This window comes from Schistocerca gregaria, chromosome 1, assembly GCF_023897955.1.
Source record: "Schistocerca gregaria isolate iqSchGreg1 chromosome 1, iqSchGreg1.2, whole genome shotgun sequence".
Lineage (NCBI taxonomy): Eukaryota > Metazoa > Arthropoda > Insecta > Orthoptera > Acrididae > Schistocerca > Schistocerca gregaria.
In genome coordinates, this window is record NC_064920.1 from 636,500,182 (window position 1) to 636,518,424 (window position 18,243).

General features: G+C 45.4%; 1 protein-coding gene across 5 annotated transcripts in view; it reads left to right on the forward strand.

The window, feature by feature from the left end:
- Positions 1 to 18,243, forward strand: part of LOC126360357 (phosphatase and actin regulator 2) — a 717,887-nt gene that overhangs the window by 447,979 nt on the left and 251,665 nt on the right. For all 5 annotated transcript variants that reach the window (XM_050007705.1, XM_050007703.1, XM_050007704.1 and 2 more), the window contains exon 4: positions 5,977 to 6,123. In XM_050007705.1, coding sequence (XP_049863662.1) covers positions 5,977 to 6,123 — 147 coding nt within the window. The remainder of the gene's footprint in view (positions 1 to 5,976; positions 6,124 to 18,243) is intronic.

Sequence of the window (18,243 nt, forward strand, 5' to 3'; positions counted from 1 at the left end):
AAGTCCAGCTAACTCCCGTCGTGTGTTACAACAATTCATTCGCTCACCACAGAAGTCTGTGAGACAGTGTGCCCGTGAAACTGGAGTAAGTCGCTCAAGTGTTCGGCGGATTTTGAAGACAGCAAAGTGGAAGTGTTACATCCCACGATTGCTACATGCAATGAACGAGGACGACCCAGATCGTAGATGGAGTACTGCGAGTGGTTTACTAACATGGTGCACAACGATGAAGAGTTTGCAGAGATGATTGTGTGGTCTGATGAGGCACAGTTCAAATTCAATGGTACAGTAAATCGCCACAGTTGCATCTACTGGGCCGTCGAAAATCCGAACGTCCATGTAGACAAATCCGTGAATTTGCCAGGAGTAAATATATGGTGTGGGTTGTCTTACCGGGGTTTGATCGGGCCAGTCTTCTTTGACGTTACAGTTACCGGTGAGGTGTACCTACAGAAGTCTTAGACGTCCATTTTACCCGCCATCCGATACTTGTATGGAGAAGGAAGAGTTTACTTTGAACAAAATGGCGCCCCAACCCACTACCAAAATCTTGTTAGGGCGTGTCTCGACGATAATGTACTAGGAAGATGGATAGGCCGTAGAGGTGCTGTAGAGTAGCCACCACATTCCCCAGACCAAACTCCACTGGACTTGTACCTGTGGGGAACATTAAAGGACGTCATTTATCGACAAAAGCCACGCACATTGGATGAACTTCGTGAATCATCGTACATTCATGTGCAAATATTCAACTGAACACGTTGCAGTCAGCAGTTCGTGCTGCAGTTCGGCGGCATCGCTTGTGTGTGGATGTTGATGGTTCAAATGGCTCTGAACACCATGGGACTTAACTTCTGAGGTCATCAGTCCCCTAGAACTTAGAACTACTTAAACCTAACTAACCTAAGGACATCACACACATCCATACTCGAGGTAGGATTCGAACCTGCGACCGGAGCGGTCGCGCGGTTCCAGACTGAAGCGCCTAGAGCCGCTCGGCCACTACGGCCGGCAGGATTTTAATGGTGACCATTTCGAACACATACAGTGATATCTTTAAGTTGGACTTTGAGCTACACTTTGTCGGCCGGGGTGGCGGAGCGGTTCTAGGCGCTTCAGTTCCCAACAGCGCGAATGCTACGGTCGCAGGTTCGAATCCTGCCTCGGGCATGGTTGTGTGTGAAGTCCTTAGGTTAGTTAGGTTTAAGTAGTTCTAAGTTAAGGGGACTGATGACCTCAGATATTAAGTCCCATAGTCCCAGAACCATTTGAACGATTTTTTTAAGCTACACTTTCACCAAAAATGAGACAACTCCGTCAATTAGTTTAAAAGTTATGTACTTTTAAACAGTGGATACATTTTTCTGGACCCCTCTGTATTGTCAGGGCGGACGTATACGGCGTGAGCTGCTGGTGGGCGCGTGACACGGCGTAGGAAAATAACGCCCGCGATTGCAGCGCCGTGGTCGAGGTAGCGCGCTCCGCTGGCAGCGAGCTTGGTGCCTCACGTGACGGATGGCAGAGACTCCCTGGATAACAAGTCGGCCTGTCGTGGTCGTGGTCGTCGTCGTCGTCCGGAACATGTACCAACTTGCGGGACGAGCGTGGATCGCAGTTTACCTTTGAGGCACTTGTGGCTGTTGAGGGAGACGGTGCTTGATGCGTGGCTACCCGCGAGACACGAGTGTGTTGCAGGTTGCTGTCGTGTAGGTCGTACACAACAGAATGTTCACTGCAGTATGTGGGCTAGCAGCTGGGAACTATCCTGTGTGAAACAGAATTCGTATTTTCTAGAATTCGTTGCCTCTTTTGAGACACTTACAACAAAGGTCGCCAAAAGCCAGTGATGTTTCCGGCATTCGACGCGCCACATGTTTTCTGCCAAGCAGTCACGATATTGAAACTTCCTGGCAGGTCAAAACTGTGTGCCGGACCGAGACAACTCGGGGACCTTTCCACTTCGCGGGCAAGTGCTCTACCGACTGAGCTACCCAAGCACGACTCACGCCCCGTCCCCCGTCCCGGTTCGAGTCTCGGTCCGGCACACAGTTTTGACCTGCCAGGAAGTTTCGTATCAGCTTACGCTCCGCTGCAGAGTGAAAATCTCATTCTGGAAACATCCCCTAGGCTGTGGATAAGCCACGTCTCCGCAACGTGCTTTCTTCCAGGAGTGCTGGTTCTGAAAGGTTCGCAGAAGTTTGGAAAGTAAGAGACGAGGTACTGGTGGAAGTATAGCTGTGAGGACGGGGTGTGAGTCGTGCTTGGGTAGCTCAGTCGGTAGAGCACTTGCCCATGAAAGGCAAAGGTCCCGAGTTCGAGTCTCGGTCCGGCACACAGTTTTGACCTGCCAGGAAGTTTCATATCAGCGCACACTCCGCTGCAGAGTGAAAATCCCATTCTGGAACCACAATATTGGCTGCTAATCGCAACAGCAGGCGGGTTTGGAGGTATCCAACAATAAGCACAGCATGACGCTGCGGAACTTAGTTAAGCTGCTTAGTCGACGAGTAACTCACAACAGTCCTTCAGTTCTAGTGGTGTTCATACAAAGCAGAACAATGCCAACGATAAACAGAGCAAACATCGCCCTATATCTACAACAACAGCTGCCGAAGTTCACAGTTCGTCAGAAAGGAACCCCAGGAATTCCGCAGAGTGATTAAGAACTGGCAGACGAAATATTAACGTTTCTGCAAGATGAGTCGGTGGAATGTATGGTGTCGTGTACGTGAGGAGTACAGTGACGACGTCACGTGCGTACCAACTGAAAGTGATATTGGAATAGCTGTCGAGCAATGTAGTTCACCATCCTTGTCGGACATGGAGTCACAAATCCCGCCTCCAGTGAAACGTGGTAAAGGACAGCCGTTGTCCACGTAGCGTGTACTAAACATAATTACATACATGGAAGATCATCGACGGAATAGTAAATCAACAATTATGAAAAGATATCGAATAAATCTGCAGGAGTGCGGCGGTGTAGTGCATAAGAAATGCTACGGATATTCGAGGGAGGACAAGGCGCACTGACTTGATGACTGATGTTTGCGCGTTTCAAGGATGCTCGATACAATTTACAGGACGTGCTTGATAGTGACCTGCTATGTTATGTACATCAAATTAAGCGCTACATAGATTACAGTGATTTCAAGGGAAGCAGTGGATGGTTGCATAACTTTAAACAGTGCTACAGATTTGGAGGGATTTAAGATAAGACTTTTGAATCTAAGTGTCAACTTGTCGATGCACAGCAAACTGCGGAGTCGGCCCGAAAATTTGAAGGCGAGATAAACAAACTTACCGCATCGCTCAGTAAGGAATTTTGTATTCAGCTCCGACCAATCGGGATTTGAATGCACATTAAAGGAATCCTGGAGGTACCAAGAGAGATATATCAAGGTCAACTAATATCAATGCCTTAACGCATTAGTATACAATAATGCCGACCATTAATCTGGATGGTAAATTAGCTAGAAAATTATTTATTGTGCTGCTAGAAGTTGAAAGTGCTCTGTCATCTACGATTGTTTCTTGTGTGCGTGATCTTGCAAGGGCAGGAGAGAATATCTACATTAAGGCAAGCGAGAGTGGGAAAATGGGCGGAAGAGAACTAAAACTATGATATGAGAACTGATTTTGGCCAACAGCTGGTCAAAATAACTTCATTTTGCTTGATTCCTGATCTGCGTGTAAAAATCATACTCTTTTAGAACAAACTACTCTCCTGAAAAGTGGCATCGCAGTTCATACCACCTGGAACCACTGAACAAATTCAGCCTCTGGATGTTTGCTTTTTCCGTGCGTATAACACATATTGTCGCACTGTCTACAGCTGTGCCTGAAGGAAAGCCATTTTCAAGATAAGTTCCACGACAGACTTTTTCGCATTCAGTTGCGTGTCTTTCCATTCCATCATTTCTCATGACCCACTTACACCCATATGATCTTATACGTATTATTTCAGAGTGGACATCTGGCTGAATGTCCTACCTGTTCCAAGGTGTTCGCCTACGATCTCGGTGGTGCGAACCTTTGTGATCACTGTGGCGCGCCATTTCGTGGTGCAAGTCAGTGGTTTGTTTTGAACATTCCTATAATGTCGAGTATGTCCACTTTATGAAGTGTAATAGCTATATTCCATAGAAGGCTGATATCTGCAGTTCCCGGCTACTCATTTTCTGTGGCCCTGCTGATGCACATGGTGAATCATTAGTAGCTTATATTTTTCCTATCGTAATTGGTAACACATCAGGTTTCAATCGATCCTCACTAAAGATTGAACTTGTGACCTCGCAATCAAGTGGTTCCTTCTTAGTATCGTGCTACTGTAGTCTCCGAAAGTTAAGTGGGAAATTTGGGAACTGATACACACTGAAGCGCCAGAGAAACCGGTATAGGCATGCTTATTCAAATACAGAGATATGTGAACGGGCAGAAAATGGCGCTGCGGTCGGCTACGCCTATATAAGACAACAAGTGTCTGGCGCAGGTGTTAGGTCGGCTACTGCTACTACAATGGCAGGTTATCAAGTTTTGAGTGAGCCTGAACGTGGTGTTATAGTCGGTGATCGTGCGCTGTGACACAATATCTCCGAGGTAACGATGAAATAGGGATTTTTCCGTGCCTTTTCAGCGGTGTACGGTGAATATCTGAAATCCGGTAAAACATCAAATCTCTGATGGCGCTGCGTTCGGAAAGAGATCCTGCAAGAACGAGACCTACGACGACTGAAGAGAATCGTTTAACGACACAGAAGTGAAACCCTTCCGCAAATTGCTGCAGAATTCAATGCTGCGCCAACAAGTGTCAGCGTGCGAACCATTCAACTGAACATCATCGACATGGGCCTTTGGAACCAAAGGCCCAGTCGTGCAACCTTGGTGCTGGACGATAGATAGCTTTACGCCTCGCCTGGGCCCGTCAACACCGACGTTGGACTGTGGATGAATGGAAACATATTGCCTGGTCGGATGGGTCTCGTTTCAGATTGGATCGAGCAGATGGACGTGTACGAGTATGGAGACAGCCTCATGAATCCGTGGTCCATGCATGTCAGCAGGGGACTCTTCAAGCTCGTGGAGACTCTCTAATGGTGTGGGGCGTATGCGGTTGGGGTGGTATGGAACCAAATATAACGGTTCAAATGGCTCAACATCTGAGGTCATCAGTCCCCTAGAACTTAAGAACTACTTAAACTTAACTAACCTAAAGACATCAGACACATCTATGCCCGAGGCAGGATTCGAACCTGCGACGGTAGCGGTCGCGCGGTTCCAGACTGAAGCGCCTAGAACCGCTCAGCCGCACCGGCCAGCCGATATGGAACCCCTGATACATCTAGATACGAGTCTGACAGGTGACACGTACGTAAGCACCCGGTCTGATCACCTGCATACATTCATACCCATCCTCCATTTTGACGGACTTGGGAAATTCCTGCAGGATAGTGCGACACCCCACACGTCCGGAGTTGCTACAGAGTGGCTCCAGGAACACTCTTCTAAATTTAAACGTTTCCGTTGGCTAACAAACACCCCAGACATGAACATTATTGAGCATATCTGGGATGCCTTGAAACGAGCTGTTCAGAAGAGATCTACACCCCCTCGTACTCTTACTGCTTTATGGACAGCACTGCGGGATCTGTGGTGTCAATTCCCTCCAACAGTACGTCAGACATTAGTCGAGTACATGCCACGTCATGTTGGCGGCACTTCTGAGTGCTCGCGGGGGCCATACACGATATTAAGGAGGTGTACCAATTTGTTTGGCTCTTCGGTGTATAGAAACGTACAGATTTGGGCGGAGAGAGAGAGAGGGTCATAACTCACTTGAGCGCGTCCCACAATCGGACCCCGTTTTTCTGCGTAGCCCTGGTCCTTCAGGGACCTTCCTTGGACCCGTTCTTGTAAATGTGTTCGTATAGTGCAGCAGCACTTTCCCTGGTGTGGCTGGATGTGTGCCGTGTGTTGCAGCGTGCGCGCGCGGCGGCTCCCCCGCGCAGTCGTCGCCGTCGCCGTCGTCGCCGCCGCCCACCTCTGGCACGGCCGCTGCCGCAGCCACGGCCGCGCCCGCCACGTCCACTGCCACCGTAACCACCGCTCCTGCCACTGCCGTCGCTGGTGAGTACCGCGCCCGCCTCGCCACTCAGCGCAAACGGGAAACGACGTGTCGCGTGGAGCACAGCCTGTTACGCTCGGCATTATTCATTCTACTCTGCGCCCAAGTCCGGGGAACAAAGGCGCCTCGAACATAATGGACACAATGCCGAAATACTTTGCCATTTCTCGTTAATAAATCAAGACACACGGCGCTATGAAATGTCTCGCGGGACTGTCTGTAGAGCTAACTCAAACATCTTCAGCCTGAGAGGCTGAAACTTTACTTGCTACAACCATACAATTTCGGGAAGACTATTTGACGATGATGCTGTAGTCTACAGGAAAGTAGTATCACACGAAAGTTGTGAACAAACCCATGAGGATTTGCAGAAAATAAATACGTGGTGTAATGACTGGCAGTTATCTCTCAATATTAGTAAGTGTAACCTACTGCGTATAACAAGGCGAAAATCCCCATTAATGTAAGAGTACAAAATAACTGCCCCGTCTTTGGAAGCGGTAACGTCCGCCAAGTATCTGGGTGTGACTGTTCGAAATGATCTCAAATGGAATGATCAGATCACGCGGTAACGGACAAGGCGAACTCCAGATTGCGGTTTATTGGTAGAATCCTGAAACGATGCAGTCCTTCAACAAAGGAAATTGCTTACAATACGTTAGTTCAAAAAATGGTTCAAATGGCTCTGAGCACTATGGGACTCAACTGCTGTGGTCATTAGTCCCCTAGAACTTAGAACTACTTAAACCTAACTAACCTAAGGACGTCACACACATCCATGCCCGAGGCAGGATTCGAAGCTGCTACCGTAGCAGTCGCACGGTTCCGGACTGCGCGCCTAGAACCGCGAGACCACCGCGGCCGGCTACGTTAGTTCGTCCAGTCTTGGAATATTGTTCGTCTGTATGGGACCCTTACCAGCTGGGTCTGATTCGAGAGATTGAGAAGGTCCAAAGAAGAGCGGCAAGATTCCTAACTGGTACATTTAGCAATCGCGAGAGCGTTACAAATCTCATAGAAAGTTTGAAGTGGGATACTCTTGCAGATACACGGTGCGCTAAACAGAAGGGGCTGCTCACTAAATTCCGAAATCCGTTCTTCACTGAGGATGTAAAGCATATATTATTACCACCAACTTTCAAATCGCGCAGTGATCACGATTTAAAGATAACGGAAATAAGAGCTCGTACTGAGGCGTTCAGACAGTCGTTTTTCCCTCGCGCGATCCGTGAGTGGAACAGAGCGGCTGAAATATGACTTTGGCGCGAATTGTGCCGTCCGCCACTTACCGCTTCGTGGCTAGCGGAGTATATATATGTAGATGTAGAAATTCAACCGTAACAAAACTTTGTGTCAGCTGCTGATACTTCGACGTGAGTCGGATAAACTGTAAACCGCTCCTGTTTACCAGTAGGGCGAGCCAACTCCGTGTGAGTACACGGCAAGCAATATTGGAATAAAATCTACACAGGCGGCAGAGATATAATGTTACCGTGACTCCTGTTTGACGCATATTGCTCGACAAATTCTGGTCGGCAGGGGCAAAGCATCGTTGTCTATGGGAGTTAACTACAACTCGTAGGGAATCTGTCTTCTACAATAGGACTGTGTCGAAATTAACAGTGTAAATGAAGGGAAATTAATTCGGAGGGTTTCCCTGCATAACTCCCCCTTGGCCCTTCACACAGTAGCGGCGGGCGTCCCTACCGTGAGGCTACATGACGGCGGTGGACAGTTTCTTGGAACTTGCTGTGACTGGAGCTCTTGCACTGACTGGTCCTACCGCATCTTATATGTTATCAAATACAGTAATGCATACACCTGAAGGTGAGATTTTAAAATCCCTAAAGCGGTCGTGGTTGGAATAAATATTAGTACAACTGTAGTGGATCTCTCTAAATTAATTATCACGCCTCTCAGTTACGGATGTCCTACGTACCAAACTTGTGCAGTAAGTGAAGGGATACCCGATTTATTGTCTCTCACGATAAGGTAAAACTGCAGCGAAATCGAAGTCGGTTAAAACACCGCAGGACTCTTTACCAGGCGTGGTTCTAAGAGAGGAGTTATGCCGTTGCATTACTCGGACCTTAGAACTGTCACGTCAGTTTATGAGAGTGCGCACAGTTTAAATGGACTCCTGACTAACCAGTAACTTGGCGTCTTTCACATATACAAATGACTGTTAGGCTTCAAACAAGCTGTAACTAATAAAAGAAACCCTGGGACCGACTTACGATCGAATCTCATACCTTTGAGATACTTTGACGCCCACTGACCCACGAACAAAGTGCCATGTAGTTCGTGCACGAAATGTGAGAGCTGTCAGCGATTCTTTTGTGGAGAAATCTTCTAGTAACTATTTGAGTTGGATGGTTTTTAACCCTGTGGCGCATCGCGTCCATTATACTGGACGGCTGTTAGTTGTCGCTTTTCAATCAGTCCTGAGGCTGCAAATGCGCACATCCTCTGCAACGGTCACTGATAATGTTTAAGCAGTTCCTTTTTGTGGCTGAAAGGTGTTAGTATCTAGAAAAAGTTATATTTATTTTAATCTGCTGTTACCTTCGGATTTTGAACGAAACTTCATTCAGCAAGTTGTTGTTGTTGTTGTTGTTGTTGTTGTTGTTGTTGTCGTCGTTGGGCCGGCCGTGGTGGCCGTGCGGTTCTAGGCGCTGCAGTCCGGAACCGCGGAACTGCTACGGTCGCAGGTTCGAATCCTGCCTCGGGCATGGATGTGTGTGATGTTCTTAGGTTAGTTAGGTTTAAGTAGTTCTAAGTTCTAGGGGACTGATGACCTAAGATGTTAAGTCCCATAGAGCTCAGAGCCATTTGAACCATTTTGTTGTCGTTGTCTTCGTCCTAAGTTCGAAGGCTGGCATGATGCAGCTCTACACGCTAGTCTATCCTCTGCGGGCCTGAAATTACTCTTTGTAAGTTATTGAGTGACAGAAACTTCGTCTTCAGGCAAAGATGTGCGTGCTAGTGGACTGTGATTGTTAAATCAACTGTGTGAAAACGGGGTCTTGTCCTTCATTGGAGAGAATCTGAGTGTATCGCTCCGCAGCTTGCTTATATCGTAAGCCTGCTCGCAGATTGCCTACACAGAAACGGACTGAGGGAACACAACTTTGTCCAGTATTCGTCATTGCCGTTTACGGACCTTTGGGGTTACATCTTACGCTGCTTTAGCCACGGTAACTTCTACAGCAGTGCAATGTCTCAATTCCTTTCTGTTGAATCTTCTGACGTTTCAGAATAATGAATCCCTCCAACTACTGCAAACTATGTTTCCCGGAACATTCTCGTCCGTCTCGACACGTGTCCTTTTCGGCAATGACCTTATTTCTTTCACGAAACATAGAAAACTCTCTTGTACGTATAAGAAACCAGAATTCGAAATTTTGCTCGTGACAAGGAGTTCGTTTACAGAGTGCGGCGAAGGCTAATATCGTTTAGTTTATTAATATTTAGCAGCAGCAGATGTATATGTTATACCATGAAGTTTTCTTTTACGGCATTCGTCTTTGATTAATGTCTTGTAATTCCTTCATCTACATTTTCTAATTAATGTAATCCACGGAATATTTGTGACAAACTGTACCTGAAACTGTCATCTGACACATTACTTTCTCCTAATTTCAGCGACTACCCAATATATGCTAGATGTTTAGTTTATAGAGATGTTTATCTCAAAATTCCTCTCGTTTTTCCGTTTGTGTCTCAACCGAAACGCCAATGAATTTTTATCCAAATCGCAAATTGTTATTTATTTACAGTTTGGTGGCGCTCCCTCTTTTTCAGACTGCCCCTGCTGTAACTGTATTGACTGTTGGGAGCAGCGAGTGAACATAGCAAAGAGTGGCGACTGTAGTTGCGAAAATGGGTGGTAATGGGGGGTGGGGGTGAGGGGGGTGATCAATAAGTATGCAGAGTCGTGGCGTATGTCCAGCGGCGAGCGACCGACGTAGTCCAGAGCCGATAACGCGGCGGTTGCTCCCTTAGCATACCGAGCACGTGTCGTGAGTAGAGTGTCACTTTGTACGTTGGAATAGGTGCCTACATCACAAGTCCATTCACTTCAATGTGCATGGAATTTCACTGTATGCTTCGAATTCTGAAAAATAGTGCTAAGGCCTACGGATATTTTTAAGCCTGTTTTGGAAAAGGGTACTTCTGGAAGTGGGTTTGGGATTGAGGTGATTACTTCCTAGGAAAGCATGGCAGATAAAACTGATTTTCTCACTTAGTTATCTTTAAAAGCAGTGCATATGGGCCGACGGTTTTTCCGCTCTGTGCATTAATTCCTCAAGTACATTTGCGGGAAGTCTACAGATTATCAGACCACTAATGCCAAAACTTCTTCATTCGACTCAATATGGTTTCTAGTCACAAATTTTTTTACGTAGGTGAACAGCGAGAAGTTATAGATTTTCCAAATGTGGAAAATATTGCGGCAGTTTCTCGATTCGTACTTCTGCTGTTGCAGTTTTTCGCGGCCCAAACATCAGCATGGGAAAGCGCATTATCCTGGTAGAACAATGTTTCTTCCGTTAAGCAGGCCTCTTCCTAGGTGTTTTTTTAAGCTTCCGTATCTTAATTGTTAAAAACATAACCCTTGTAGGATCACTTTGTTGCCCGCCTTTCTGACTGCTTGTCCGACTGTTTAAAACCGTGTTTCTCATGAACAGGTAGACGTATGTCACATATTAAGGATTACACTCCCTTGGCGGTGTAACAGATTGAAGCCTCTACCTTAGTGCAATCAAAAAATAGGGACATTTTAGGCACACATTTTGATACTTGCAAATTCATTTATCAAGACCTATGGGTAGTTGCCATTTGCGTAGAATGTGGTAAGAAGCAAGGTCTTACATCACAAGTAAAGAAGAAATAATTCGAAAATTAATAATTTGTCATTATATCATACCAAAAAATATATTTTTGTGATTTGTTATCCGACTATTTGTGTGTCCTGTTAAGATCTCATTTTCTCGGGAATGGTTTTACCTATATTTTGCTGTACGAATATGGATAACAAGCAAAAATCGTCGAGATTCTAGATTCCTGGGGCGGATGAACTGTTTGCTCGTATTTCCATAATTAAGTTTGAACGGAACTCTAGGTGCACGAGTGCTACTCGCGCTTACCGGTATTTTGAGTTTATTTTTTATTACAACCGTTCCAAAATATCTGCGTAGTATTCTTGTGTTGCATCACCTTACGCACTACGAGAGTATGTGTAGGGTGTCTCATTTACCTTGATCACACTAAATAACTTTTTGCCCAGGAGAAAAATAAAAATAAATGTATCGAGTAAGTATTGTTACCTACCAGGGGAACATTAACCGGCATGATTTCTTTTCTTTTAACATCGTTCTTTACGAAGATAAGAAATTAAGTTCTTCAAGAAGCATCTTATATTTTTAATTCGGTAATCTAATTCCTCTTCTGAAGACTTGCTCAATAACGTATTATTCACGTAAACACGACGTTATTAAAAACGTAAAAGAAAACTTTGACTTTCCTGTACGAGCACATAGAACAAGTAATTAGGATAATGTGCCTTGTCCACGTGCTTGAGCTGACAGGAAACAAATGGAAGCACTAGGAAAATGATCACTGGTAATTCAGCCAACCGTCTTGTCTCGACGGTTTGTGTGAGTACCAGTATAGCAACGAAGTCATCTATAAAGAATGTAAGTTACCAGAACAGTAAATGAAATAATTTTTTCTTATTTACGAGTACATGTAGTATGGCACTGACTGATAACTAGCATTTCTACCCGTTCTTCATTGGTGTATTTTGTATTCACACAAACCTGTAACTTAAAACGATTGACTGAATGACTAGTGAGCATTTTCCGTACTTTCGCTTGTTTTCCGCCAACTCCAGCAGTTGAACGGTCTTCGTTAATCTCGGTACCTGCCCTGTGTGGCAATATAGGAGGGTCACAGTCAGTTTTGCGTTACGCTTTTAGTAACGTCATGTTTGCGTGAATGGTGGTACGTTTCTGAAAAGGGCTATGGGAAAAGAAGTGGATATCCAAGTACAAAATATAGATTGATATTTAAAGAAGACTTTCTAATATTCATATATTCGTAACGATCAAAATGACAAGAAAGGCAATCGTGATTGTAAATGTCCCCACATTTGGTCGGTACAATTTTTATTATTCTCCATTTGTCTCCTGGAAAAATGTTTATTAGGGGTGGTCGATACGGACTCCCCAGCCACATTAATGTAACCATCTATTTTCGACGTCAACTTGCAATAACCATTCGCAGACAGCAGGTCGCAAATAGCTTATCGGGGGGGGGGGGGGGGGGGGGGGGGGGAGGAGGACGAGCCCAACAGTGCGGAGCGATTTATTTGATGTCCAAAAGGGATAATCATTGACTTTCGGGTCAAGGACGTAAGCATTTTCGAAACGGCTAAGTTTGTTAACTATTTGCCTGCCGCCATGGCTAAAGTATACCGCGCATGACAAAATAGTCCTATCCGAACCTAACACCCAGACAATATGGTGCACCACGGGTCATAGATGACATTCGCGAACGACGGCTGTGGGGGCAAATAGATGTGCATTTGTTGAGGAACTGACTACCCAAATGAACCAAGGGGCTACCAACAGTGTCTCCTCAACAACCGTTCCGAGAACGTAGCTGTGTATGGGCCTCCGCAGCAGGCGCCAGGTTCGTGCATTCATGTCGACTGCTGTTCACTGGCGACGAAGTCAAGAATTTGCACGCCAGTACCGCAACTGGACGTGTGTTGATTGACGAAAGGTGGCCTTTTCAAATGAATCACGTTTTTGTGCTCCATCGGAGAGATGGGGTGAAACGTCTGGAAGCAAACACCAAGCATCCGAGGGATTGAGACCGGCGGTCATTTCCTCCATCATCTCGTCATTCTGGAGAGCACAGTGGGTCAATAAATGTTTGCATCTGTCCTTGGGTACCATGTCCACCTCAGATGCTGTTTGATTTCCTCGGCACGATGGCATCTACTAGGAGGACAATGCAACGTGGCTCAAAGCTCGCAGTGTACGTTCGTGATTCGAAGAACATTAGAATGATTTTACAGTACTCCCTTGGCCAGGAAACTCCCTGGATTTAAACCCAATCGAGAATCTGTGGGACCATCTCGATCGGATTGTTCGCGCCATGGATTCTCAACCGAGAAACCTAGCACAGCTGGCTTCGGAGCTGGAGCCGGCATGGCTTCACATCCTTGTCGGTACCTTCTGGAACCTCACTGACTCTCTTCCTGCACATTTCGCAGCGGTCTGCACCACAGTATATGGTTATTCAGGCTTTTGACAGGTGCTCACATTAATGTACAGTGTAAATGGGAACCCAGCAGAAGAAAATTCTTTTATGTGCACGCAAAAGAATAGCCATAAGCTTTTCAGCAAATGTAATCAACCTAGTTTCTTTTGGACAGGGTCGGCTCTTCTGTCTTGATTACTGTTTCGTTTCTGACTTCAGGTAGTTCCCACGTGTGAACAGTGTCAAATCAACAGACATAACCAGTTAGATCTATCTAAAGCGGTACAGATATTTCTGAGAAATTGGTTGTCGCATTTTCTTGTATTCCGCATTCAGCAATCGTCGCTTATGTCGGTAGACAGTATTTTCCTAGTTGATTCAACATGTAAAACGTGTAGTACTCGTTCTTCGGAGACGCATAAGGCCCCAGCTAATTCGTGCATCTTCAACCGCCGATCGTCAAATATTAGATTCTGTATCTTTTAGACGTTTTCATCCTAGCATGCAGTTGTGATACGTCATTATAGTGGACACATTCAAGAAATGTTCCTTACCTTTTGAAATCAATCGCCTGTTTGTTGACACTCTTCATAAATCTTTGTCAAATTTCGACGAACAGATGATGCAAAACAAAGAATTTGTTGACTATTAGGTTACTCTAGTTCATTCGTTTGAACAAAAGATGCACATAAAAGAAGTTCAAATATGTGTGAAATCTTTTGGGACTTAACTGCTAAGGTCATCAGTCTCTAAACTTACACAATACTTAACCTAAATTATCCTAAAGAGAAACACACACACCCATGCTCGAGGGAGGACTCGAACCTCCGCCGGGACGAGCTGCACAGTCCATGACTGCAGCGCCTGCGACCTCTCGGCTAATCAGGACAGTTTTAAAGAGCTATAAATATGAACAAAACTACTACTTTGACACTTTAGTTACGTTATTGTACCACAACAACATATGAAAACTTCACTTCTACCATTGCTATTCTGTGTCAGGCCGCGTATGAAAGCGTACCAGCACTGCTGCTGCGTTAGTTTAGAGTTACCAGAGGAAGGCAGCAGGGGTAAAACAGAGGGAGAGAGAGGTTATTTACAACTTATACATAAACAAGACTGTAGTTACGAGTTGAAGGACATGCAAGTGAAGTAATGATGGAAAAAGGAGTAAGACAGTGCTGTAGGCTAACCCCGATGTTATTCAATGTGTACATTGAGGAAGCAATAAATGATACCAATGAGAAATTTGGATAAGGAATTAATCTTGAAGGAGGAGAAGTAAAAACTCTGACCTTTGATGACAACGCAGTAATTCTGACAAAGACGGTAAAGGAATTGGAATAGTACTTGAAAGGAACTGATAGCGTCTGGAATGTAGTCGAGTAAAGAAAATGGTTCAAATGGCTCTGAGCACTATGGGACTTAACATCTGAGGTCATCAGTCCCCTAGAACTTAGAACTACTTAAACCTAACTAACCTAAGGACATCACACACATTCATGCCCGAGGCAGGATTCTAACCTGCGACCGTAGTAGTCGCGCGGCTCCGGACTGAGCGCCGAGAACCGCGAGACCACCGGTAGTCGAGTTACTCTAGGGTGACAAACGTTATGAGGTATCTCCTAATATTTTATCGGAACTATTTTTGCTTCGCGTAGTGCAGCAACTCAACGTGGCATAGAGTCAACAAGTCATTGGATGTAACTTGTAGAAATATTAAGCCATGCAGTCTTTACAGCCGTCCATAATTGGGACGTGTTGGCGGTGCAGGATTTTGTGCATGACCTTACCTCTCGATTATGTCCCACAAATGTTCGGTGGAGTTCATGTCGGGTGACATGGTTGGCCAGATCATTCGCCCGTATTGTCCAGAATGTTCTTGAAACCAATCGCGGCCAATTGCGACGTGGTGACAAGGCGCATTGTCATCCGTAGAAGTTCCATCGTTGTTTAGGAGCATGAAGTACACGAATAGCTCCAAATGGCCTCCAGGTAGCCGAACATAAGCATCTACATTTAATGATCGGTTCAGTTGGACCTGAGGACCGTGTCCATTCCATGTAAACAAAGCCACACCATTATGGAGCCATCACCAGACTGCATAGTGCCTTGTTGACAACTTTGCTCCATGTGCTCGTGGGGTTTGCACCACACTCAGACCCTATCATCAGCTCTTTACAGACTGAAATCGGAACTCATCTCACCAGGCCACGGATTTCCAGTCGCCTAGGGCCCAAACGATACGGTCATGAGCCCAGGAAAGGGGATTCAGGTGACGTAGTGCTGTTACCGAAGGCACTAGCGTTGGTCGTCTGCTGCCATAGAGTATTAACGCCAGATTTCGCGGCACTGTCCTAACGGATTCGTTCGTCGCACGTCCCACATTGATTTATGCAGCGTTGCGTGTCTGTTATCACTGACACCACCACGGAAACGCCGTTGCTCTCGGTCGTTACGTGAAGGCTGTCGACCACTGCGTTGTCTTTGGTGATAGGTAATTTGGTATTCTCGGTACACTCTTGGCACTGTAGGTTTCGGAATATTAAATTCCCTAACGATTTCCGAAATGGAATGTTCCAGCTCCATCTACCATTGCGCGTTCGTATTCTGTTAATCCCCGTCGAGCGGCCAGTCACGTCGCAAATGTTTTCACATAAATCACCTGAGTACAGCTGACAGCTCCGCCAATGTACTGCCCTTTTATGCCTTGTGTACGGGATACTACAGCCACCTATATGTGTGCATATCGCTATGCTATGAGTTTTGTCATCTCAATGTAAATTACATGATGCTGAGGGTTCAGATTAGGAGATAAGGAGCTGAAGGTAATAGACGAGATTTGCTATATGGGAAATCAAAAATTGATGATGGCCGAAGTAGAGAAGACATGAAACACACGCTGACTGTAGCACGAAAAGTTTCTGAAAAAGATAATCCGTTAATGTACAATATCAGTTTAAGTAGAATGAGATTTTCACTCTGCATCGGAGTATGCGCTGATATGAAACTTCCTGCCAGATTAAAACTGTGTGCCGGACCGAGACTTGAAATCGGGACCTTTGCCTTTTGCGGGCAAGTGCTCTACCAACTGAGCTAGCCATGCACGACTCACGACCCGTCCTCACAGCTTTAATTTCGCCAGTACCTCGCCTTCAAAATGGAAACATCCCCCAGGCTGAGACTAAGCCATGTCTCCACAATATCCTTTCTTCCAGGAGTGCTAGTTCTGCAAGGTATGTAGGAGAGCTTCTGCGAAGTTTGGAAGGTAGGAGACGAGTTACTGGCGGAATTAAAACTGTGAGGACGGGTCGTGAGTCGTGCTTGGGTTGCTCAGTTGGTAGAGCACTTGCCCGCGAAAGGCAAAGGTCCCGAGTTCTAGTCTCGGTCCGGCACACAGTTTTAATCTGCCAGGAAGTTTCATCAATTTAAGTGTTTGGAAGTCATTTCTGAAGTTATTTCACTGGAGAGTAGGTTTGTTCGGAAGTGAAAGGTGAACGATGAGCATTTCAGACAAGAAAATATTAAAGGCTTTTGGAATATGGCGTTCCAGAAGAATGGTGAAAATTAGATGGGTAGGTCGTGTAAGCAATGAGGAGGCAGTGAATCGAACTGGAAAAAATAAGAAGAAATTTGTCTTACGAATGGATTGAAAGAAGGAATTGGATGATATGACATTTTATGAGGCATGAAGTCATGCGGAGGTGAAGAGGCCTGGATAGGATAGGATAGAGTAGAGTCGAGAGCTGCATTAAGCAAGTCTTTGGCCTGAAGATAACAACAACAACAACAACAACAACAACAACAACAACAAGAAGACTCGACGGATTAACACCATAGTCATCCTCAGGAGTAAAGCAAAATGCCAGTGCTGGTGTCCGCGTCTTTATACGTACAAAGGTCACGGTGTCATCCTCCCAGGGACGTTAGCACGTGCATGTATATAGCATGGCATTTACAGGCACAAGCGCAGGCCAGGATGTGGCAGTGGAGGCGCATAATGCCACGCCCATATCTCGTCTGTGTCGAATTACTGGCGCTGAACGTGCTGTGCGGTCTGCATGTGAGTCTGTAGTTTTAACTCTTTTATTTTTTGTCGAGTAGCTTGGTGCGATGTTAGGCAAACCTGCTCGGATGCGGAACTAGACGTTCGTGATGCGCGGAAATGTGCAAAATAAGTTATACAGTACTTGGAAAGGCATTAGACTATTTCAGGGAACTTACTTACGGAATAAACTAAGTGCGCAACACGGAAGGCTGTCAAAAGAGATATGAAAATCTGATGTTGATAAATTTTTCAGTCTTTATGGAAGCCAGTTATTGCTGCCGTTACTGACAAAGTGTTACTGTTAAGTCAGTGATAAAACGTTGGGATCAGACCCGATTTTAAATGAATGAAAATACGTTGTCCATGTGGTATCTCTAAATCACTTGAGACCAATGCTAGGACTTGTACTGCTTAGACAGGTAGAGTACAAAGGAGTGATGAAGTCTGGTAGGTCTTTCAATCGTTTGTCGTTAATTTCGGTCTTGAAGCGTTTGAAGAATAAATAATAGAGTGTAAAAATCATATTTATTCGACATTTTCTCTTCTCTAGATGTTAAATTCATCCGTAAATACATAACATAAAGCTTAACCTGCAAATGAAGGTGACCCTAGGCAACACCAATACAGCCATCTGAGCTCAGACATACAGCGTAACAATGTAACGTATTACATATACCTACGAGGACGTGTAAGTATCAGTTCAGATGTTGCATGTCATCCATAACAACTCGGTCGACGTTCCCGCTTCGCTGACGCAAACGAAGTTATGTTTCGAGCTTCTGCAGAATGCTGACATGTTGCA